The sequence below is a fragment of the Egretta garzetta genome, unplaced genomic scaffold (assembly GCF_000687185.1).
Source record: "Egretta garzetta isolate BGI_Z169 unplaced genomic scaffold, ASM68718v1 scaffold117, whole genome shotgun sequence".
NCBI classification, from domain to species: domain Eukaryota; kingdom Metazoa; phylum Chordata; class Aves; order Pelecaniformes; family Ardeidae; genus Egretta; species Egretta garzetta.
Window position 1 is genome coordinate 2,223,337 of NW_009260479.1, and position 25,074 is coordinate 2,248,410.

Here is a 25,074-nt window from a genome sequence, read left to right on the forward strand (position 1 = left end):
TCAGTATGAAAGCGCTCCTCTCTGCTGTGTGTGGGTATTTAAATCACACTCCACCGCAGTCCACAAATATTTGGTTAGATAACGGTGCTTATCGTTAACATTTCTTACCTTGCTTTTTTTCTGGCTGTGGGGAGAGTGAATGGAGTTGTCCTTCACAGAACCCTGGAAAAGACAAGAGGAGAAATTACATCAAAATGCATAGGAAGACATGTTGTCTCTGTGTGTGTGTATATATATATAAATATATATATATATCTCCCAACTACAGAGACCAGAAAACCATTACACATAAGGGGTTTTTTTTGGTTCACAGGCAGTTCCCAGTACAGCTGGGAAAAACAAACTTATTCCATACTGATCAGAAATATTTGCCTCCAAAAGTCTCAGTCAATAAACAAAACCCCAATCACACTTGTTTAGAGCTGGAGGGAAAACAAAATAAGCACTGATTTCTCCAAAATTTGATTTAGCCTATATTTTTGTTTATACTTCCATATTTAAAAAATAAAAGGGATCTATGTTTGCAATTGCATTATGGATTGTGTAATTCACTGGTTTGAAACTGGGGGTTTTTTTTTTGGTTTTTTTTTCCCCTTAGACTTCTAACCAGTTGCAATTTTCCAATTGCAGTCTCCGCTCATTTATTTTCAGCTGGGGCTGCTTCAGTCTGGGCTCTCCCAGTGCAGAGCCCTGACACAGCTCGAGAACCTGCATCCCCGGGCAGGGACCCTGCAAAAGGGAGCGGGGGGAGCATGAACATGCCCGCAGGAAAGGTCCTGATGTGAAATCCCATCCCACGTTATTCCTGGATCACCGGTGGAGCTGAGGAAATGGGAAAAGTGTAGCTTGGTCCCTCATAACCCTGATAACCTAAATTATCCTATGACCCAATGATCAGCCCAGAGTGGGAGATTAAATCCCTGCATCCCAGACCAAGGGTTATGAACAGAGGAACACAGGGAGGTTGCACTGTGAAGTTAGGCTTGGGTCTGACATATATGAACATATATTGTGTGGGTTGGAATGGTATAGCATGGAGATGGAGGTGTTGCTGTGTGCTGAATGCTTCCTCCGTGGATGTGAGCATGTAATACGTGTGAATAAAGTGGAATCTTATGTATGGGTAAGCTGTTCGTATGGGTTAGTGGGTGTAGATGTGTGTTTGGTATGTGTGTCAATATAATGTGCGTATATACGTCTGCGTGCATGCATGTGTAGCTTATACATTGTATACATACGTATCAGCACCTCTGATAACATCTATGCGATATTTGCAAACAACAAGGGAAAGCTGGCCATTGCTGGGAAAGCTGGCCATTGCTGGGAAAGCTGGCCATTACTGGGAAAGCTGGCCTTTGCTGGGAAAGCTGGCCTTTGCTGGGAAAGCTGGCCATTACTGGGAAAGCTGGCCTTTGCTGGGAGAGCTGGCCATTACTGGGAAAGCTGGCCTTTGCTGGGAAAGCTGGCCATTACTGGGAAACCGAACGCCGTGTCTCTCCGGAGTTGCGAACACAGACGCCTTCTCTCTCACCCTCTTACAAGCACTTGCTGGGACGGGACATTGCTGGGATGCCGCTGGTGATTTGCGAGGGGGAGGAGGGCGGCGCGCGGTGCTTACCGGCTGCGCGGGGCTGCCAGCCTGAGCAGCAGCAGCAGCTGTCTGGGAGAGATAGAAAGCCGACAGCTCCTTCACAGAGAGCGCAGAGGACCTCCCTCGTCCTTGGTGAAGTATGTGGCTAGCGTTGTCTGATATGGCTAAAAATGACCACGGCCTCTCATCTGAAACAAGGACAGACGTGTGCGGTGAGGTATGTGCCAAAGACGCGAGGGCACGGCCAGCCTGGAGCGTGAGCATCGCTCACCGAGGGCTCTGCTGGACACCATCGCTATCGTCCCGCCCCTGCCCTGGTCCCCCAAAATTTAACATCATGATCTTTTGGTTCAGGGAGAAAACATGGACATTTCCACCTCTTTCATGGCTGAAACGGACTTTGAGCCTGGGTGAGAGTAACACATCAAGCAGTGACCCTATGCCACCATCCTGCCGGTGAGGCACAGAGCCCACACCCATTCCTGCATCCCTGGACAAGGCCATCACCAAACATGAGCAGGTGGGAGGATGTGAAGGAGCTATGCGTGTTCAACTTGAACCAATTCCCACTTTTTTTGCTCTTCTATTGAAGTGCTTCACAAGCAGTTATATCCATTTCTCTCTACCTCTCCCCTAGGAGCCTGTTTAAGGGAATGGGGAGATGAAGAGGCTATGAGACTTGCCCAAGGATGTAGCAGGGAGTCTTTTGCAGAGCCGGAGGACCAAACCCTGCTCTTAGGTTAAAGATCTGATATTTTGAGCTGCACCAGCTCCCGTGGGGCCCTCACTAGGACCCAGTATGGCATTGCTGAGATATTCAAGATATTCAGCGTTCCTCCTACCTTTCTTCAGATACCTCCCATGGAGATGACTACAGCTGAAGATGTCCCTATCTGTTTCATGGAGAAATGGCTACTCTGGGAGGAGGTGATCTATTAGCCAGACCTCCTGAGGGATTTACACAGAGGCACTGCATGGTTGGAGTGGTCACGTACTTTCGGATGATGCTCAGGCCATGCTCCCTCATTCCCATCTGCTGTACTCCATCCCCCTTGCTCCTCATCCCCCTAAACAACAGGGGCTTCCCCTCCCTCTGAGGATGAAAGCTGTGTCCATCCCCAGTGGGAGGTTCATGTCCAAATTAATGGCTTTAATTCAGATGGGTTCAGTTTTCAAAGAAAGAGGCAACTCCAAATTCTAGCTAAGAAATTTCTTTTTGCATTTCTCTGCTAAGTGCGAGCAGGATGGCCATCTCCACCTCCCATCACAGATATATATAGAGCGTTATACCTGTATGATGCACCTTAGTCCCCCAGGTTAGTCAGGGCTGTAATTTCTCTGTTACCGCTGTAAAACCACGAGAAGGTTCTCCCTTCATCTGCAGACTTGCACTGCTGCATTTGGGTTTAGTGTGGTATTTGCAGTGCTTTCTGTTTGAACAATGGTCTTTCTCTCCACAAATCCAGCTATTGCACAGCCAGGAAAGGGCTGATGTACTTTTTAATATGTGCACATTAGAAGCACTGCAGCAATTCTAGCGTTCTTTGCCCTCAAATCTCAGTCCCCAAATCACGAGATTTTGTAAATAACAAACTTAATGACTCTTTTTCTTTGTTTTCTGCATTTTGAGTTCAGATTTTCTCTAAAATACTGAAGGAGGTTTACTCTGTTTTTATTTTAGAGTGACAGCAGCTAATGTTATACACTAACGGGATTCCAGGAGCTGATGCTTCACATGAAATACCAGTTCCTACCAGGACAAACATGCACCAAAAAGCCATGAAGATAAGAGCAGAGGGACCCCAGTGAGCTTCTCAGACCCTGGCCAGTGTGCCGCTGGAAGGTGCCAAACCCCAAGGTTTATTTTGTCCTTGGTTCCAGCTGCCCCTGCAGAAGTGCAGGAATTTTGAAGCAGAACCAAGGCTGGATACATGAGGAAGCAGTGGGCTGCAATACAGATTTAGCTGGCCAGTTCTGCCAGAGGTGCCTAGGACACCAGGGGAGGAAACAGGAGAAGACATTCCCTTAAGGCTTTCTTTGTTAAGTCACGATGTAAATATGGGACCTCTCTTCCTGATTTCTGCTGTTCACAGCTTACACATTGAGTCAAGAGGAATTATCCACCTACAGCCAGTGGAGACAGGGGCAGATTTGGTGCATCTCAAGATAGGTTGAGAGGTTGCAATTACCCTCTGATTGCATCAGGTTGTCCCCACTCTGCTCAAGAGACCCCAAACTTTGACTGGATCCCTGGCTTTTTGACAAACAGCACCCTGGAAATGGGGAGGAGAGGGTCAAGGCAACACTGAGACATTGCTTTTACAGGAGCTGGTGCCAACGTCTGCTAACACAAGTCCTTATATCTGCTGCAGTGGGCTTCTCCCTTCATTTGGAGGCTCGAGGGATGTATTTGAAGGGGTGTACTCTGTAAAAATGGAAAATGAAGTATTGCCAGTGCAGGTACCTCAGATTTCATGCTCTTTCCTTATTATGGCTGTACCCTGTCAGAAGAGCATTGAAGCATGGGCTGAATTAGCTGCAGAAGGCTTTGAAGAGGGCTTTGAAAAATCTCATCTGGGAATCTCTTTCTTTTCTCCTACATTGCTGAATTACCTACTGGCAAGGCAAAGGGGTCCAATCAGTCTGGAAAACAGAAGTTTTCCTCCTTGCAAGGTAACAAGGTTTGGCTAAGCTTCCCAGTAAGAACAACGGGGAGAGCTGGGGAGAGTCAGCTTTGCTAGCTTTAAAGCAGAAAGAAAACCAAGCACAGATTTGCAGCCTTTCTGGTTAGGAAAATGAACACAAACCCTTGGCAAGGGCATGGCCATGCTGAAAAAACTCTCTCAAAACTACCTCCAGGAGATGGGGGCACCTCACAGCAAGGCAGGGACGCTGCCTAGGCTGACACGAGCATTGCTGTGCTTAACCATTTCAGTGCTAAGTGCTTAGCAAAAGCATCCCCATGTCCTAGAGCTGGGCTGGTAATGTTTAATGGTCTCCTCCTACCACAGGCAATGGGTATTACCACTGAGCTGATATAATTTGTATTGGCCCATGGGCCCCCGGGACGAGATGCTGCACAAAGAAGAGCGATGTGCCCCTCCAGCCAAGAATGGATAATGCAGCTGAAGGAAGATTTCCAGTCCATGCAGTGGAAAATAGCACAGCCTCAGAGCTGCCTAGTCCTTCATCCGTTAGCTTGGATGGATGAAAGGCCATGGGGCTTCTGTTTTAATGATGGATATAATTAGATACAAGGCTTTTGTTGAAGCCTTCTCCTTATCGCTGCCTTTGTTTTCTTTTTTTCTTTTTTTTTTCCTTCTCCTTTTTGACATTTTTGCAGTGCACAGCCCTCTGTTTGCTTATCGCTTCTCACAAAACTGCCTGCCTTAGATAGGGGCTGCTCAAACCCGCCGGGCGGGCGGCTGGCTCTGCGCTTGCGGAAAGTCTGCTCGCTCCACGCGGCTCTGCCTGACAAAACAGGCTGCTGCCACCCTCTAAATTGCTAATTATAGATAAGAGCGAAAGAACAACCGTTCATTCCGCTAACGAGAAAGCTGAGCTGTCACGTGTGTGCGGCTAATGGTGCCCAAGCGGCACCTAGGACAACTCAAGAGCTGGGACCACCATGCTGCTGCAAAGCATCCCTTGGGAGGGAGGGGTGAACTTCCCAGCTGGGGATGCTAAAGCAAAGCCGAGGGATGTTACGCAGATGGGGCTTAAGGTGTTATCTGTTGTATATGAGATGGAGGGCATGGAGGTCCATTTTGAGACCTGTGCTAGGCTCCACGTTTCTGCCTGGCTGAGCAAAAAAGCTCCGCCAGCACGTTCGGCATCCATTCCAGTGCTGAGTGATGCATCCCGTGTGGCGCTGATTGACCAGCGCTGACTGCGGCCCCAGGGATTTTAAACCTGATACTTCAAGCCTTAAAGCATCCCCCGTGAGCTAAAATAGAAGAAAAGAGCTCCTGAGGACCCCTCCTCCCGTCCCACCCAGCGGCTGGCACGGTGGCCGACGGCGCTGCTGTCTATGTGAAGGATAAGGGGAATGCTCCTCCCCGCTGGGGTTTGTCGACAAAATGTCCTTCGTGCCAGCGTCTGGCGCCGGATGAATCTGCACATTTCATGTGAGGGGCTGCAATCTTAGGGCTGTCCATAGGGAGCAGCTGCTGGGGTTTCTTTAGCTCTTCCCTTGCCCCATGTATGAGCCACTCGGGCTCAGTTTACAGCCTCGCCGCCCCATCAGCCGTGCCCCCAGTGAGCAGGGGGAACCTGGAAACTTGCAATGGGGGAAAATCATTCCTCATATGCATTTGTACTCGCTGATTTTTCTAGGCATGGGGGAGAAGAAGGGGAAAGGCAAGGCAACGGGGGGAAAAAGACTCTTAAATATTCATCTAAAAATTCACGCACTTCCTCTTAGCTACTGCCCATAAATCACTCAACTGCTCTGTCTCCATACTATTACAGGTCTCTTGAACCGTAATTGTGTTACATCTGACAGCCAGCCCCCAACAAGTGGAAACCAAATCACTAACAAAAACATTATCCCCCTCCTTCCCCTGGGAAAACCCCATCTCGCCAGTACCACAGCAGCTCCGGCTTGCTCTGCTGTCTATTTAAACCATTTTATCCTATAGAGAAACAACGCTACCCACCTGCTGGTGTCCACCACCTCTGCCGCTGGCACTCCTTTGCAGCCCTGCTCCCACCACCAACCCCAGTGAGCTACCGAGTGCCTGAGTCACCTATTAAAAAAGGAAGCTGCAAGCTCAGCACCAGTCTCCCGGGTGGCCTGGCCAACCACATGTCATCGGCTTTGCTCCCAAAATCAGCCACCCTGAGCAAACACAGCTGCTAAACAAAGCCCTTTGTGTCGCCATGTGTGCCCCACGGCAGTCCGTGAACCGGAGGTTGTGTAACGGGGCCTGAGATCAGCCGGGGGCTCGCACGGGGCTTGCACGAGCCGGAGGGAAAGGGATAGCCCAGCGGTGCAAGTTGTGCCAGGGTCCTGTCCCCCTCCATCGCTTGCTGAAGGGAGGGATGCTCTGGAAAGCATCCCATCCCGGCCAGCTGAATCCGGCATCCTCAGTTACCTGCTCAGCATCTGCCCAACATTGCTTCTCTGCAGACCAACACTGGGTTTGCTGTGATGGTTGCTAGAGCTGGCATGTCCTATGCTATGGAGCAAAGACGTGTTACGGTCTCACCCCTTGGCTGTGCCATGGCTCGGGTGCTGAGAGACATTCAGTACATCCCATGGAGCAGGACCCAAACCTCAGTACTCAAAGGCCACTGGGAGCAAAGGCACCCATGTCCTGAAGCTTCTTAGCACTAGGGAAACCAGGGCAGGAAAACAGTGATTTCTTCACACTGTGAAAGGGACTGGAGGTGAACCAACATGGAAATGCTACTGGGTTTGTGGTGCTCTGGGCTGGCTGTCTCCTGGGAATCTGGGGCCATTTCTGCTATTCCTCCCTGGGATGGGTCATGGGTTACTCCTAACTGGGCAGTGATTACCAGCTGGGACCCCCAACCTGCTTGTCACACAGAATTGCAGAATGGCAGGGGTTGGAAGGGACCTCTAGAGATCACCCAGCCCAACCCCCCTGCTAAAGCAGGGTCACCCAGAGCAGGGGGCACAAGACATCATCCAGGCAGGCTTTGAATATCTCCAGAGAAGGAGACTCCACAGCCCCGCTCTGTCCTCGTGACATCCACCCTTAAGATATTTGTTTAAGATATTTAAGATATTTAATTATCCCCAGTGTGCATGCCAGTGAAACCTCAGCAACTCACTGTCCCCCTCCTGAAGCTGGAAGCCCGTCCCTGCAGATGGGGACCCCATTTCCAAGTGCCTCTATCCTTAGATGAGGGAGCTGCGTGTGCTGAATCACGCCTACCCCATCCTCTTGCCGCCTTTGTGCCCCCTAGAGAATCAGTCCCCTGACAAAAGGAGCTCCTAAATACCGGCACCGCTCCACGGCTGGGTTCATTTGTGCGGATGGGTAAGCACCCATAAAAGCTGGCTGGGAAACCAGTGCTGCTGCTTAATCTGTGAGCCTGGCAGCCCATTGGTGGTGCTTGGTCAGCGGGGAAAGGTTTAAATCCCCATCCCCAACCCCTGCGCCAGCAGCCCTGGTCTGTGGAGAAGCTCTCCCGGACCAGACGAAGGTGGCGTGGGAAGAGGGGCAGGCTCGGTTTGGAGGCTGCTGAAAGGGTGAGTGGTCCTGAGATGCTGCAGAAAAAGGTGTGCAGGGAAGGGCGGTCCTGGGAGGGTGAGGGTTTGGGGAGGGGGGAGCATAACTGGCTATTTCTCATCAGCCTCATGTCCTGCTCTTCAGGCTTTAGCACATGTTTAAATGTTATGTGCTTAATTTTCTAAAGGAGGGGTGCAGCAGGGAGCATCGCTGGGATTTTCGGCAGTCTGCAGTAAAGACTGAGGACCAGTGCTGCTCCGAAGCATTCTGTTTATCCTCAGGGGCACTGTCCCCTGACTCCCGGATCACACTTCGCTCTGTCTGCAAACTGCAGGGTTTCCTCTCATTTTCAGTTCTGCAAAGGACAGCGAGGATTTGAAATTCAAGTTTTTTATTTTTGCCATGGATTGGCCAATTATGTGAGTGAGTGGCAATTGTAAAGATGCTTATTTTTAAAAGAAGTTGTCAGGTTTTTGACTGTTTTGGTTCAAGTTACCTTTTTGTTATAAGTACATGGGCTAGGAATTGACCTTTAAAAGTGAGAACTGAGATTTTCATATGCTCGCTTAACCAACTCAGGTGTAAGAACACCACCAATTACAGTTCGATAACTAACAAAAATCAGACAAATTCACAACACTTTTTTTTTCTGATTCCAAACTTTCATGAGTAGGCCTTCTGCTTTCAAATAAGTTTGTACAGCATCAAGTACAATAGATCCCTGATTTGGCATTGGTGGGCATCTCTGGTATAGATACATGGATTTATCAAAAAAATACAAATCATTCTCTTCTGAAAGGGTTTAAGAAAGATTTTGTGCTCCCTGCAAGCCATATGTTGCAATCACTTGAGCAGCTTTGGCAGATAGAGTTAATATATGAATTCTGGGGTGGGAAATGGGCTGAAAAGTGCCAGGACCAGATGAAGGTGCTAAACAAATAAGTAAAATAAAATAATGTAACTAAAGAGCACCTGTGTTGAAGAGGAAATGGATTTAAAATATTGTTTCATGCTTTAGGAATTGTCTACTAAATTATAGTCAAACAATTAACATTCTGCACATGTATAAAGTTGCATTCGCAAACCTGAGGGGGTGGGAGATGGTGAAGGGAAAAAACAGTATCTTGTTTCCAGCACTTGAATTTCAAAATCAGATCTCTTTACAATTTCCAGCACCTCTAAACTGAAGATTCGTGATCTGTAGTCATTTCTGCAAGCGTTTTTGACTCCTCAGTGTCTACGATTCTGTGATTCTGTGAGCTGGACTTTCCTATGCAGGTAATTTAAAGAGCTCCTGAGAAGAGTGGGGAAAATTTAGCCTTAGGCGGAGCTGAGTATCTGCCCCAAGGCAGCTTGGGGCTATTTCTGGGCTTTGCAAAAAATCCAGGAATGTGGAGGACTCTATTCCTGGTATCAAAAAAATGCCAAGAAGCTCTGCTGAGAGACAGCTGCGAGTGGCATTGCTGGTTGGGGATGTGGCCTTCCCGAGTGGGCCAACTGCTGTGGGGTTGTCTTTCCTTAGAGAGGGACTTAACCATCACCCGTGTTGGCTCCCCCGCTTTTGGGATATGAAGTGCCTAGACCAGGCGGACGCAGCCCCTCTCAGCGCTGCCCCATTCTCTGTGTTCCTCTGTTATTTGCAAGGGGTTAATAAAAGCTGAGCGGACGGTTAATATATTGCTCCCCTAGGGTGCGTATGGCTGGGATCTTGGTCCCCAGCACTGCCCTCTGACATGCGGAGGGTCCTGTATCACCCACCATTCTTGTACCCTCTGGCAACTCTTTCCTGTTATTTATACAGGGATTTTTCACCGAAAGGATGATAAACACCCCTGCTGCCAATACAGCAAGAGCTGGTTTTATTTCCTTCTTTCTCTATTTCACCTATCCCTGAATGCTGGCCAGCAGCAGGGCTATTTTAATCCCTAACCCCTCCACCAAGCTCTGTGCCCTCTGCGTGCTCTACTGGCTCCCACAGAGCAGCATCTCAGCCCTTGCAGGCTACCATGCAGGATGACCCTTCGTGATAGCATCTTCCCTCCCCCCCTAAAATCCCCTTCCCCAGGGAAAGCAACACCGAGCTGCCCACTGGAATAACCCCTGCCTGGGGGAGAGGGCTCCTCGCATGCCGCGAATACCAGGCCTTTTAAGGGAAGTCCTCTCTAACCACCGAGGAAGAGATACCTTGGGAATGCCTGCACAGGCATGAGCCCTGCAAGCATCACCGGCCGCACATCCCGCCTGCGACGCAGAGCACAGCCAGGGTCAGGGCTACGGCGTGCATCTTAAAACATTTCTTTGCCATGCCATGGGGTTTATGCGGGGGCATTGCATGGCTCCTGTGCAGCTCTAAGGAGCTGCCAAGACCCTGCCTTTGCTTTCTGTTCTTATCATGGTGTTCCCATGCTGCTGTGAACTCTTTATCACTGACAGCTGAGAAAACTTAATGCTGTTTTGAAAGAAACAGCCATAGTAAAAAAAAAAAAAAAAATAGCAGCATCATTTAAAGAGAAAACCCCAACCCATTTGTAGCTGTTGAGTTTCCCCACCACTTCCACTTATTTCTGAATGAGGCAAATTGCCAGGGAGAATATGGGGGAGGAGAGAAATAGAATCTTAGAGTCATAAAATAATTTAGTTTGGAAAGGACCTTTAAGATCTTTGAGTCCAACTGTAAACTTAACACTGCCAAGTCCACCACTAAACCATGTCCCTAAGCCCACATCTATATGTAAATGGGTGGCTTTAAAAGAGTAAAAGACCAGGTTGTACAGTGCTTAATGCAGAGATTCCTGCTACCATGTTCAGACCCAGGCCTGGGGTTTTTGCTGGTGCTGAAGAAGGTTTTCCAACCTCCTAGCATCAGGGTTATGGCATCCTCGCCTGGTTTCCCCCCCAAAGGAGGCTTTTGTACCCTACAAAATATTGCCCCTATTGAAGGGCTGAAAACAGCCCCTGTTGGATGTTCCTATGAATTTCCACCCATGCTGGTTCCTGTAATTGCCACCAGTGGATTATCTACCACTTTGCCTGGACAAGAACATGGATTTTCATATTTTGCCTCTTCTCATCAAGTGATATCTGTACCACAGGCACCAACTCCACCTCTCTTTTCCCAAACCCCTGTTTTCTAATAAAAACCTAAAGCTACTTCAGATATTTTCTGGCAAAGACTTGGGTGAAAACTGGAGACCTGGAGGGATCCTGGAGGTTAAAGAATTTCTGTTATTCTCACAGCAATTGGCAGGATGTGTCTCCCAGAAGGAAATGTTAACCACTGCCAAATGCACGAGCAGAAAAATACTACTTTCAGCTCAGGGCGTTGGGGTCAGGCCCTTCACGCAGTGACCGAAGAGCAGGACCAAGACCTGGACCTGGGGTCCTGGCTCTCTCCTCTTGGCCATGACACAGACCTTAGAGCTAAAAGGCTTTGGTAGATGGATAATTGGGTATGAGACACACACACGCGCACACGGGGGTAGGTTCCTGCTCTGTCTTACAGAGTTTTGCTGGGTTTTGGATTTACTTTCCGTACCTGAACACAAATAGGGAGTGGTATGGCCATGTTAATGTTGTTAATGCTCCTGAAGCCCTTTATTTGGCTCAGGGTCATAAACACATTTCTCAGCCCTGCCTGGAGACTGGGAGAGAAGAGGGGGGGGAAAGAAATTCCCTCCTTAACTAATGCTGCTCTGTCTCCTCTTCCCTAGGGATGTAAGACAAAACAAACATCATTTCCCTCCAAATGGTCCACATTTTGCTGCCTACTGCCTACCAGTCCTGGACATGGTTTTGATCTGGAAGATGTCCCCTTCATTCCCAGCATCCATCTGGCTCACCCGAATCCCATACAGATTCTTTCCCCTGTTGCTGGTCACAGTGACCAGAGTCATGGTAAATAACAGTATTTTTTTTTGGGGGGGGGGGGGGGGAAAGGGGGAGAGAGTAGACGCTGAGATCTGGCCCCATGAATTTAAGCCTCAAAGCTAGGAACTTCAATATTTGAGGACAGGGAAAAGCACACATGTACAATGCTCTGTTTCTGCCTTGAACATGCCTGAGCACCCTAGACGACGGTGCTGAACCAAACCAAAGCCACCATCTGTGGAACACAGAGACAGCACCTTCCACATCAGAGAGTGGGATTTAGAATCATAGAACCATTTAGGTTGGAAAAGACCTTTAAGATCATCAAGTCCAACCATTAATTTTACCAAACTCTGGGCCAACAAAATAAAATCTATGCATTTCCATAAGCTGTAATCACTGCTTTCATAGCACAAGGTGCTGAGCATCCTCATAGACCCTGTTTTTTAGCATCAGTCTAAGGTTCATGTTCATTCAACACTTCACCCCTCGCTAATCAACCCCAAAATTACTTACAGGGAGGTCTTGGTGGTCCCAGCAGCTGTGTCACACCGTAGACAGCCCCAGTGGAAAATCTGCATGCAACTCACGGCTGGGCAGCCCTTAGTGTATCCTCGGAGGAGCCCTGCTCCGCTCCCTGCACCCTCGGTCCTGTTCACTGCCTCCCAGTGGTCTCTGGCAGCTGGTTTTATCGCTGAGCGCTGTGCTATGTTGAGAGGATGAACCACCTGGTCTATTTTTAGGGAAGAGTGAAATTGCTCTTCCACCAGGCTGAGTCAATCATGAGTTTTAGCAATCCTACAGGGAGGCTGGGAAAGTCTGGGGGCCTGGCTTATTTTCAGAACTTATTCATTCAAAATACCCCTGGTGTAATCCAGTACAGGACAGGGGATGCTTCCAGGCAGTGGGGCAATGGGGAAGAGGCATTTCCCTGACTCACTGTCATGTCCTCGGGCAGTGATCTGCACGGCCAGAACCCTTTCGCCTCTGGATGCAGCCAAAGTTTTAAGGGAAAAGCTGGGAAGGTTTTAGCTACGTTTTCTGGTTCCCTATTTCCTCATCTGTTCCAATATTTTAGAACCAAGAAAGAAAGAAAAAAAAAGATTTAGGAAAGTGAGGGGAAACGTGTATGCCAAGAAGGACGATGGAGCTGCTTTATGGTCAGCTGGGAATCATCCCCATCCTGGCAGTCCCTCCGTCAGCAGCGCAGTGCTGCAGGGAGGTGCTCTGGGCAGCGTTTGGAGAGGGACAACACCAAAGCACTTAGCCCTTCAGGGCTCTCGATACCCTCAAAGCTCAGCTGGGCAACGGGTGCTATTTTCAGCATCTTAATGGTGGGCACAACTGTGTGCCAGAGCTGGGGACCCCTGGCCTGACCATGTTGATTTACAAATACAAACATAATCAATGGCTCTGGGGCTTATTTTAACAGCCCACCTTTACCAGGCTGGGATAGGGATAGGGCTGAGGAACCCCTTAATATTTGAATCAGGTCCAGCTGCTGGTGGACCTGATTCAAACCACAGACCACCAGTCTGTGGTTTACTTTTATGACACCTTTAGAGAGCATTGGCTTGAGTAAACCACCATGTAGTGATGGAAGGAGATGGGAGTTGGCTATGCCGGTACCAACTGAGATAAGACACTCACTCAGAGGTGCTTCGGATCTCACAAAACACAGGGCGAGAGCCACAAGAGACCCATGATGGGTCCCACCCTACTTGTACCCTCCCAGACCATGCCCACGACCCGCAGCACCCAATGCCAGACCACACGGGACTGCAGCGATGGGGGAGCGAGGTGCATGGCTGTGAGCTGTGCTGGCCCAGACTGTCTTGGGGCAAAAATCATACCTGTTTTGTCTGTCAGCACAGACCTGTCTCAGTCTTTCTCTGTGGTCTGTTTGCACAGCATGTAGCACAGGGACATCTCCATTTCTGCCAGGCTCATTGGTCACATAAAGATCTCAGCAGCATTGTGCTGAGAGGTGAAGTGTGACGCTGGTCCCCAAAGGGGTTCCATGCTTTTTGCTCCGAAGGGCCAAGCAACTCGCCACTGATTTTTTTCATTTGAGTTGCTTAAGTTTTTTGGTTCCCTCCTCCTGAATGCCTTTGCTGGAGTTTTACAGGGGTGTTTGGAGGGGCCACTGCCCCTCTCTTTCCCCTATAGGCCTGCAGGTATCAGTCCCTGGAAAGGATGCTACACATCAACCAGGCTGCAGTTCAGCACGTGATGAGGTTTCCTCGCCAACATCGCATCGCATCGCATCACATCACATCACATCACATCACATCACATCACATCACATCACATCATCACAACCAGGTCCAGATGACCATCTGTTTTCACCGAAGCTCCTGGAAGGGCCTGGATCCTCCCTACCATAGCCCAGTTTCTTTAAACATCCTGCAAAGCTATGAATTCCCAGTCCCCTGCTGTCTGTGTTAAGCCTGGTACCTCGGAAAACCGTTACCCCTCCCTCCGAAGTGGTCTCAGTTTTCTTTGTTGCTTCCTTCAATAAATGAGGGTCACAGAAAAGAGCTAAATTAGAATGGGTTGAAATTTAACCATCTTGGGGATGGGGGGGGAAATATCCAGGAAGGCCCAGGAGGTGGGGAATGACGTGGCGCTGCTGAGTGCACCCCGTGATGTGGAGCAGGAAAGCAAGGGATGTCATGAGGAGGGCAGTAGGCAGGGCTTTGGTCACCAGCCAGGCTGTGAGTCAGAGGGCTGGGGGTGGCAGGGGCTGCCAGCATGCACCCACCCGCTCAAGTAGCATGAACTGGGTGGCCGGGGTGTCAGCAAACACAGCAGCAGGCTGGGGACAGAGGTGTCTCATTTTTTCCATGCATAAAAGGCAGGAGGTGAAGGGCAGAGAATATCGGCTCTGTGTCCTTGTGGTGTGCATGTGCCCAGCAGGACACGCAGGGTGCATGCATACATTTACGTGGAGCTCTCTCTTCATCTGCAACTTATATTTGCCTGTCTGTCTGCCTAGCTGCAACATCCAATGTAGATGTTGCATGGATGGCTCTTGTTCTGTGTGCGTGCATGGCTGGCTGTTCATTCTCCTGCTGTGTCTCTGTCCATCCCTAGGTGGAGGACCTGGTCTGCTATGGGTTGTGACTTCCACGTGTGTGTCCCCATCAGTGCCCCTGCAAAATGACCCCTGCAAGCACTCTCCCATGAGCCTGCAAGATCTGAGCTACCTGACAGCTCGCTCTGCACAGCTCCTGGGGAAGGGCTTTTCTCCTCCTGCCTGGAAGATAGATACTAATTAGAAAGCAGGAAATGAAAAAAAAAAAAAATACAATTGATGTGACACTGGGCCTTTTGGAGAGGCACTGGGAGTCTGATGAGGGGAGATCAGCAGCTCAGGGGTCTGGAGCAGAGGGAAGCTGAGATGGGCTGGCTCCGTACGGGAGCTGAGAGAAGAGGGCAACAGGGGCTCAGTGGGGGAAAAGCTCTTTAGGTTAGATCAGGTGAGAGCACAGACCGGGGCTTGCAGGAAAAGCCAGCTAGATGGGACTACTCCATCTGGTTTGATCACTGCTGCCAACCCAGCGGCTGGCAGAGGTTGGCCAGGCGTGAGCGGGGGCTGATTGCTCCCCTGCCCTCCGAGACCACCTGGGAACTGCTGCGTGCTCCCATGGCACCCCCCCAAAAAAGGTGCCTGTGATCCCATCATCCCTGACCAGCTGTCACAGGGGCTGGGAGAGGTGAAAGGGGATGGGTGGTACCTGCTTCTGCCCCTTCATTTTGTGATATGGGCTACTCTAGTCAGGGGGGAAGGTGGATCTCATGCTTAGACACGCCAAATTTCCCTCTTGGCTGAGTTGCAGAGGCACAAAGCACTTAGAGCTGGACAAATTGGCCACTTACAGGAGTCCCAACATTCAACTCCCACTTGTCATGCTCCTGAAAAGAAATTGCTGAAGGGAAAATGAGCTTTTAAGGGTTATCTTGACTGCAGAAGTCTCTATCACTGCAAGACATTAGGAAAACTTCTTCACAAAAAGGGTTGTCAGACTCTGGAATGGGGTGCCCAGGGAGGTGGTTGAGTCCCCATCCCTGGAGGTATTTAAAAGAAGGATAGATGAGGGACAGGGTTTAATGGTGGATGACAGGGTTAGGTTAAAGGTTGGACTTGATGATCTTAAAGGTCTTTTCCAACCAAAGCGATTCTATGATTCTATGATTCTAAGTGCCAGAGCTTGAACTCAGAGCCGTCTGTAGCATAAGCACAGCCTTTTATCTTAAATCAGCACTTTTTTCCCCCACCTTTCAGAACTTTCCAGTTCACATGTCATGTTCTCCCAAACCCATCTACTGATTGGCATGGTGCAGAAGGGGCGATGCTGTTCCCAGGTCATGGAGAGGTGGAGGGTGACAGCCTCCTTCCACCCCTGGGGCTGAGACATGGTGTCCTGGCAGCCGCTGTGCAGCAGCATCCTTGCAGAGACCAATTTTGGTCCTGAAGTGGGCCAGTTCCATTGTCACTAGATGGCACCGCACCCCCTTGCAGGATAAAGTGTGGGTCCTTCAGCGAGGAGGGGAAAAACCCATCGCCTGCCGAGCAAATGTTACAACCAAACCTGGGTCTCCCTGCATGCAGGATGGGGGACCCCGCCGTTTTCTGCCCTCTCCTTTGCCTCCTCTCCTTGCTTTGAAAATTCCCTATGGATAGAAGTCAAAACGAATACAGAATAGAAAAGGGAAGGGGGAGGAGGGAATTCAATGCATTTTGGAGGCTGCCTGGATGCTCTGTAATTTTCAGTCATGTCAAGCTCCTGTTCCATCTTTGCTCTGCACTGAGGTAACATCCTCACGTGCCCCTCAGCTGGCAGCACTGGATAACGGAGCTATATTAATACATCCATGCATGAGCAGATGTCTGCGCGCGAGCTGGGGGAATGGCATGCCCGCGTGCAGGCCCCTCTTTTCTCTTTCTTGGCTATGACTTTCCTCTTTCTCGTTGCCAAAATTCATCTGGAAGTTGTTAATTTTTAAACCCAGAGAACTCAGGAGACTCTACCTGCAGCAAATTAACCGATGTCTTCTCCTCTTTAATTTTAAAGGGCTCAAGCTTTCAACCATTCCCCTTTGGGGAAAACGGTTCCTTGATTTACCATCTTCCTTCTTGGGAAGTATTTTGTTCTATCATGTAAGCCTTCCACTACTCAGTTTAATCTCATTACTGCTAACTACAGCCGCTTGGACCTCTTTAATTAGTGACCTGGTGACGTCCTTGGTGGCAGCTTCCTCCGGATCATCTGATATTGTCAGCACAGCTGGAGATGTAGCCCAGCTGGTTTAGCTGCCAGGGAGCAGGCTTTTTTAAGGGGTGTAGCATCCCTCCCCTTCGAGCAATGCTCAGGAGTCCAGCAGTGTCTCAGAGGTGACTGTGCCATCTCTGGAAGGAGGTAAAGCAACCGGTGGTTTGATTTCATCTGTAGTTATTCAGCTCTGAACTGTTGCATGGACATGTGTTTGCTGGTAAGCCAAATGCCAGGCAGCAGAGCTGCCTTGAACACTGCCAAGATGTTGTCCCCCATATCGTAGAATCATAGAATTGTTTATGTTGGAAAAGACCTTTAAGATCAAGCCCAACCGTTAACCTAGCACTGCCATCCCACCACTAAACCCTGCCCCTAAGCACATCGCTTGCCTCCAGGGATGGGGACTCGACCCCTTCCCTGGGCAGCCCCTTCCAGTGCTTGACAACCCCTGTGCTGAAGAAATTTTTCCTAATGTCCAACCTAAACCTGCCCTGGTGCAACTTCAGACCATTTCCCCTTGTCCTATCGCCCATTACCAGGGAGAAGAGGCCAACCCTCACCTCACTACAGCCTCGGGCAGTTGTAGGGAGCGATAAGGTCTCCCCTCAGCCTCCTCTGCTCCAGGCTGAACACCCCCAGCTCCCCCAGCCACTCCCCATCAGCCTTGTGCTCCAGACCCCTCACCAGTTTTGCGGCTCTCCTCTGGACATGTTCCAGCAACACAACATCTTCCCTGCAGTGAGTGGCCCAAAACTGAACACAGTATTCAAGGTGCAATCACAGAGTCCCAGGTCTGAGAACCGTGCTCTGTGCTTAACCTTACATTGTGTGGCTTTAAACCTCTCGACACTCTGCCTTCCCCATCCCAGGTCACTGTATTGGCTGGGTATCCCCTCCTCAGTCCTGGGGAAGATCTGTGGGGCTGTCCCTGCGTGATGGTGAAGAGGCTCCTGTAGAAGACCTGTCCTAGTCACTTCTGGGGCACGTGGAGCACTGATGTCTTTCTAGCTCCATGGGAATGACCAAGCACAGCACAGGTATAGTCCTGGACATGTCTTGTCCCAGAAGATAATTGGGACAGATGGTTCCTGGACTTTTTTAGGAAGCATTACGACTCCCCTCTCTGAGCAAATCCAGCTCCTACATCAGAGGTAGCTGTCATATTCCCAGCTCCCTGCTGCAATTGCCTCCCTAGAAGGACCCCACACCCTGTAAACCCTAGCCCTACCAAAGCATATGTGCTGGAGACGACATGAAGTCTTTGCTATTGCAGGGCCTTTGAGTCAGGGGCTGGAGAGTGGTGTAAGGCTCTAAGTTAGACCGTGATTCATCATACACCAGCCAGAGGAAAAGATGTTCCTCGAGCTGTAAAAGGCACACTGCAGCTAACGCTGTGATCGTTTTTAGCAAGATAGCATGGTGACTTCACATGCTTTGATATTAAAAAAACATCCCAGCAACACTGTGGAAACTTCAGCTCCTTCATTTATCTGTGTGCTCATGTAAGAGACTTCTTTTCCCATGCAGTTGGGTAATTAAATACAGTGTCTCAAACCCAGGCAGCATGTGGATTTTTTTTTTTTTTCTTGTGTGAAAGAAAAGGAAGAAATAGAAAGGAAAGAGAACAAACCCTAGATAATGGGACACGGGGTCCCTGCATTCCTGATCCAGGCCCAAAGGAGGCAGGATGGCCCTCTGGTCTCAAATACACTCATTATGGAATTGTTGGAGAGTTGTTTGCTTCTGCCCCAAATCTACAAAACCTTCCTGACAGTGAGTTTTGGTAAAATTCTACCCTTTCCCATGCAAAGCTTCAGCTTGGATATCTTGCTGTTCACAGATACCTCTTGCCTTGAAATTTCCCTGACCTGCTTTAGTCCCAATGATATCACAGCGCTAGGGATCACTTACATAAAATCATAGAATCATAGAATCATTTGGTTGGAAAAGACCTTTAAGATCATCGACTCCAACCATACCTGTCCACTACTAAACCCTGTCCCTAAGCACCTCATCTGCCCAGCTTTTAAATACCTCCAGGGATGGGGACTCCCTTCCAGTGCCTGAAAACCCTTTCAGGGAAGGAATTTTTCCTAAAGTCCAATCTAAACCTCCCGTGACACAACTTGAGGCCATTTCCTCTAATCCCATCATCTGTTACCTGGGAGCAGAGACCAACCCTCCCCCCGGCTCCCCCCTCTTCTCAGGCAGTTGTAGGGAGCGATAAGGGCTCCCCTCAGCCTCCTCTTCTCCAACCCCAGCTCTCCCGGCCCAAAACTGAACCCAGAATTTCAGGGTTGGCTTCACCAGTGCCCAGGACAGGGAAAGAATGACTTCCCTGGTCCTGCTGGCCATGCTATTTCTGATACAAGCCAGGATGCTGTTGGCCCTCTTGGCCACCTGGGCACACTGGTGGCTCATACTCAGCTGGCTGTCGATCAGTACCCCCTGGTCCCCTTCCATCGGGCAGCATTCCAGCCACTCTTCCCCAAGCCTGTAACATTGCATGGGTTTATTGTGACCCAAGTGCAGGACCCGGCGCTTGTCCTTCTTGAACCTCATACAATTGTCCTTGGCCCATTGATCCAGCCAAACCAGGTCCCTCTGTAGAGCCTTCCTACCCTCAAGCAGATCAACACTTCCACCCAGCTTAGTCTCATCTGCAAACTTGCTGAGGGTACACTCAGTCCCCTTGTGTCCTATCTTAAGCCAAGGATGACTGCATCTGATACACCACTGCTGCCAAATCCAAAAAGGAGCCCAACCAAGACTCCTTAGTTAGGTACAAAGGAACCTCTCCCTTTTTCTATCCTCAAGGCTGAGGTACAGGGACATATTACTCATCCCAAACTAAAAATGGACGTACTTCTGCCTTGGTATTTAATACCAGCTATTTTTAAATGCTGGGATAACAGCATAGGGAGAGTCAGCATGGCTCTGTGGACTCATCACTGGCCCAGATCCCAGCCATGTTGGGATTTGCCAGCTCCATGCAATGGGACTGATCAGGGCTGGAAGGTGTATGGCTGCAGTTGTGGCGTCGTCCGCTCTCTGTGTGCCCTGTCCTTGGCCACACTCCTGCATGGCCAGTCCTGGCAGTACCCACACAATCCCCAGCCAGAATTGCCCGGTCAGACCCTGCTATGGGATTACACGGGAAATATAACTTTGCGCAAAGACCAAGTAGATCCTTCGAAGTTGCAACTATAGAACTGGCAGTAAAGTAGCAATGACGACTGATATCCAAAATAAATCCAACTCACAGCTTCTGCCTGTGGTTGAGTCATCAGCTGTATCCGGCACCGAGGAGATGATCGCCTGCCTGTTGTGGGACAGCTTCCCTTCCTGTGTGGGAACAACAGCAGGGAAACAGGTAAATTCCCATAAATAGGTGAGAGGAACTGCACAAAGTCCCAGTGTGGGGAAGGCAACTGTGCCAGAGGCTTTCTGGAGGCAAAGGTGGCCCTGACGTTGCCTCCATATATTGTGTGTAGTTTGGAATTTTTTCTTGTAGACCTGACCCAGGCTTGGCTTTGCTCTGTTCTCTCCAAGGACAGTACTTCACAGCTTTTTGGGCTCCCTTCTATTTCCAGATCTAAATGGTATTTTCTCTATCTGTCCTCACTTTTGAGGCAACTGTTTCTGGTTTACATTCATTTCCTTTACCTGCTTCCATGATGATTTCCATGTCTCAAACCCAGTAATGATTGGTGCTACCCTTTGCTGTACCCAGTGAATGGACGAGTATCTCTTGTGAAACAGTAATCTTTGGAGGTATATGATATAGTGGTTAGATTAGCATGACCATTTCAGGTAGAATCTTATCCATAATTAATATTCCAGGTGATAATGACTTCATAGGACTCTCTTGTTTCCTTGATGTAGGTCTCTCTCTAATCCAGGCTGTCCATTCCTACCAACTCCTTTCTCTCCAGGAAAAGGATTATAGCAAGGAATAGTTTGTTGAACATACAACCTGTGGCCCTGATAACATTAAATCACCCAGAGCTGGATAGGATTAGAGATAAACTATGTGGGAACACAGAGAGAAAGATGGGTGTCTGGATTGAGAAGAGAGTAACAGGGCTGGAAACAAGTTTAAGCCATAGGTGATATTATGAATTTGTCCTTGCTTGTTGATGTTGTCTGGCTCCAGGCATCATCAGCTGCTTGCATGAACTGGTGCTAACTTCCATTTCCAGCTCCTTTGGTACTGTGGCATTGAAGAACCTGACCCAAGGGAGACCCAGCATGTGTTTGAGGATTTGGTGGTGCACCTGCCAGCTTTTAACAATAGAGAGAGAGAGGTGGCCTCCATGCTGCAGGGAAGTGACGTGCCAAGGGGCTTTCTGCAGTAGGGTCTGTTGCTCACCCTCACCACATCTCGGAGCAAGCTCTATCCTGATGGTAGCTCTGATGTCACAGCATGGCTCCCCTGTAAATCTGCTCCTCCTTCCCTAACCATGGAAGGTTAGGCTTCCGCAGGGCAACCCCCACGCCCACGGATTGGCATCAGTGGAGGATGAAGCACCACTATGAAGCCCAACCGCTTATAAGGATGACTCTGGACACCCAAAGGAAATAAATTTTCAGGAGGTTTTGAAGAAGAGCACCTACTAACCTTTGCAGGAGACTCCTTCCATTTGACGGTGGCAGGATTCCATTGTGTCTTCCTCTGGATGCTCTGAAGAGAGGATGGGAAGGATGGGTCTTTATGGGGTTTGGTCTCCATGCTCAGGGGTTGGATTGTTGTCATGATTCTGTCATCAGCCTCCCCCTTCCTCAAAATACCATTGGGAGGTGGTGTCTTCAGCGGAGCAAAGCTCTTACACCGTGGAGTGGCTTTAGGAGAGTCAAAGCTGGTCAGCAGTCCTTTGAGATTCCTTGTTGGGGCACTGATGTTAGGAATGGGAAGATCCTCTGTTGACTTGCTCGAGCACATATCACTGGTATGGCTTTGAGATAAGGCATGTTTTTTCCCCATTGCACTGACATTAGTCTGTGATAGATATCTTCTCTCCATGAGCTAAAAAACCACAAACAAACATCAAAATAGGCTGATACCTAACTTCAATACAAAAATCTTCTGAAATTTTTATTTTCTGGTCTTTTACTCCAAGTGTCACGTTTGTTGACCTTCTAACTTTTTGGGATGAAAGAGTGTCCCATCACTCTCTGTTCTATGTTCTCTGGAGTAAATGTCAGGAACACGTTCTAAACACATTCTAGCCTTTTTTTGAAGTGTGGGAGAAGTTTCTGTCTTGCCTATTTCCAGTGAAACCTCCTGATTTGTCTATGGTCACGCAAGGAAGACTTGGAGCAGAAAAAATATGACCACTGGTTGTCTTACCTCTTGGATCATTGCCTTATCCACATCTCTATCCTCTTTGTCTAGGAAACGGTGTTTCCAAACAGTCAGGATATCTGCCTCTCTATCATTTCATAGGAAATCTCCAGTTTCATTTTAAAAGCCTGGACTGAAAATAAAAATTTTCAGATTCTACCCTTTTTTAATGAGGCTCAATTTGGCTGTCAGTGAGATTCAACCCTGTCTTCAGCAGGGAAATTAGATGAAGTCCAGAGTATCTGGCTTCCAATGTGTGATTTTATCATTGTTATTCCAGGTTGTAAGAGGCCCTTATCACAAAGCACCAACATGCAAATGCGGAGCCAAGAATTGCACCTTATGCCAATGAGTTAGCAATCAAAATATAGAAGGGACACTGGTAGGTGGGAGGTCCACCTTTGCCATGATGTGAGAATAGTAGTCACAGCTTCTAGTTAGGGGGGGAACTCAGTTTAAGATGCTGAAATGTAGACAACTACATGTAGCTATGAGAAAAATCTACTCGTGAATTTGATGCCTAAGTCCCATTACAGTCAAAACCACCAAGAAAGCGATGTCTGCACCCTAGGGTAGAATGACAGAAATGACACTAAGCACCTACCTTCTTTGGTAGGTAAGTTGAGACACTCAGGGTAACCCCCAAAGCCTCCAGCTGCTGCTGCAGAAGGGCAGAGATGCCTTAGTGTCATATCTGTCAGCCCAGAGTGGCTGTCTCGATGCCTCAATGACTTTCTGTGCCTTTGCCTCAGGCTAGATCCTTCCCTTGCTTCCTAACCAGTGCTAAAACCTCTGCTGGGTCCTGTATCTCCTGATGGTCTTCCATTGGGTTCTACCACTACAATTTTTTCACTGCAGAGTAATCTGAATGTTATAGATGAAGCTTTCATCCCATCCTGGAGCATCTTATATGTGTCCATCCATCTGTACATACTAAAAGGGAATTGGATCTGGCCTGCTCTGAGATGTCCTCAGAACTGCATCAGGTGTTGCAAAAAATGCTAGGCTTTTGCTTGTCTGTAATTGCCAAGAACTGGAGCATTATGTTGTCAGGACATGCTCTGTCCCAGCTAGTCTGAGCCTTTGGCTCTCACCTTGGGATGTTCTTGCTTTGACATACTGCTTTCACAGTCCAGGATGCTCTGATACCTGCAGGGGAGACAGGAGATGGCACCTTAATCTCTTTTTAGCCCAAATGTATTTTTCCATATAGTAGACAGGGTCTTTCTGCCTTCCCCTACCCTCTGGAAAACATCAAACTTAATAAACTTCAAAAGCAATCCTGAAGAGAGAGGGAGATATGAAAAATCCCCCAAAGAGGACTGGTTTTAGATCTAATGGATTAGTTCAGTGCAATGCCACCAGATCCAGCATGAGCCCTCTCCTCCAAAGCTCCATGCAGAGGTGTCCCTGGAGGGACTGGTGGAGGATGTGGGGGTTATGTTGGCTGAAAGCGGTGTATTATTGCTCTTTCCTGATACGTGGCTTGTAGCTGGATTCAAGCATTGCAGAAGGTCAACATATTATTTATTTATTCAGCTTTGACCTAATGTGAAGGGATTTATGAAGTCACTACCTGACCTAATGTAACACCCATGTTGAGCGAGACCTTTGTAGAAGAAACCACCTTCCTTCCCTTCCTTGCTGCGGGGAGTGCTCTTTCAGCTTTCTCCAAAGACTCTGTCAGACAGATGACTATTTACAATGAAAACTGACTAAGTTTGGGATATTCAGAACTAAACTGTCCCAAGGGGAAGTTCAAGAGACAGTCTTGACAGCAGCTCCATCACTCTTATGTTGAGGGAGATGTACTTTGGGTTCTGTTGCTAATCTTATTTGTCTTACTCTTGGCAGCGTTGTGGTCTGATCTCAGTTATGGGTTGTAACCAGAAAAGAAATTAGACCTTAAAGGGCTTGGGTTGAAATGTGACTCTCCCTGGAGCATTTTGGTTAGAAACAGTTGAGAGAAACTGGGAGGGGATGAGATGCCCATACCCCTTTTCTCTCCTCATCAGCTCATCCCTCCAGCGTTTGCTGTTTTCCCTCATGGCACCTTAGAGACCATCAAGATTAAAAGCATTAATTATCCATCTGGGAATGCTCCAGCCGTTGGGGTCAAGGGCAAATTCCTCTGTGTCATTGAATTTGGGGAAGTTTGTGGAGTGGATCTGGCTTTTAAATCAGGACTTCTCTTCCAAGACTAAATAATGCATTGGTAATATATAATGGCTAGGAGCACTTATGGGAGATAATTGCTTGCCTGTAGCTCAAGACCTTACACACCGGGAAGCTCTGTTTGGGAAAGACCTTATCTGAGTGAGGTTTGTTTATTATGGGGGAGGGAGAGAGAGAGTCCCCCCTGGAATCCCCCAAATCTAACATGAACTGTAGATTAACCACCCACCTGGCAACCAGTTCGGAGACAGACACGGATTTTCTCAGAGGAACTGCTCTGCGCTCCGGACTGCTCCTTGGAGAATGGCACAGAAAAGGAAAGGATTGAGCTGGCCTCAGCTTCTCAGCTTTTTCCATGTTCTCTGTCTGCTGGCATCGGAGCAAGAGAGCAAAGGTTATGGTGCTGGATGCAAAAACCCAGGGAAGAGAGGCCAACAATTAGTGCATCCATCTCCACTCATGGGATCGGTGCATCAGTAAAGGGCTGTGGAACAAACGCTGTCTTCACTGATACATCTGCAAACCTCATCACATAAATTCACTTTTGAAAAAATAAAATAGGGTTAAAGAAGACACAATTTAAATTGCTCCTAATGCAGGGAATGGGTCTTTTCCACC

The 25,074-nt window shown here is 48.7% G+C and overlaps 1 protein-coding gene across 1 annotated transcript in view; it reads right to left on the minus strand.

The window, feature by feature from the left end:
- The window catches only part of XIRP1 (xin actin binding repeat containing 1), a 34,054-nt gene extending 9,241 nt beyond the window's left edge, over positions 1-24,813 (minus strand). The window contains exons 1-6 of the mRNA XM_035899656.1: positions 24,686-24,813; positions 23,376-23,430; positions 21,559-21,963; positions 20,201-20,282; positions 1,619-1,779; positions 109-162 (exon numbers count right to left, since the gene is read on the minus strand). Coding sequence (XP_035755549.1) covers positions 109-162; positions 1,619-1,779; positions 20,201-20,282; positions 21,559-21,963; positions 23,376-23,430; positions 24,686-24,813 — 885 coding nt within the window. The remainder of the gene's footprint in view (positions 1-108; positions 163-1,618; positions 1,780-20,200; positions 20,283-21,558; positions 21,964-23,375; positions 23,431-24,685) is intronic.
- Positions 24,814-25,074: the final 261 nt, after the last annotated feature.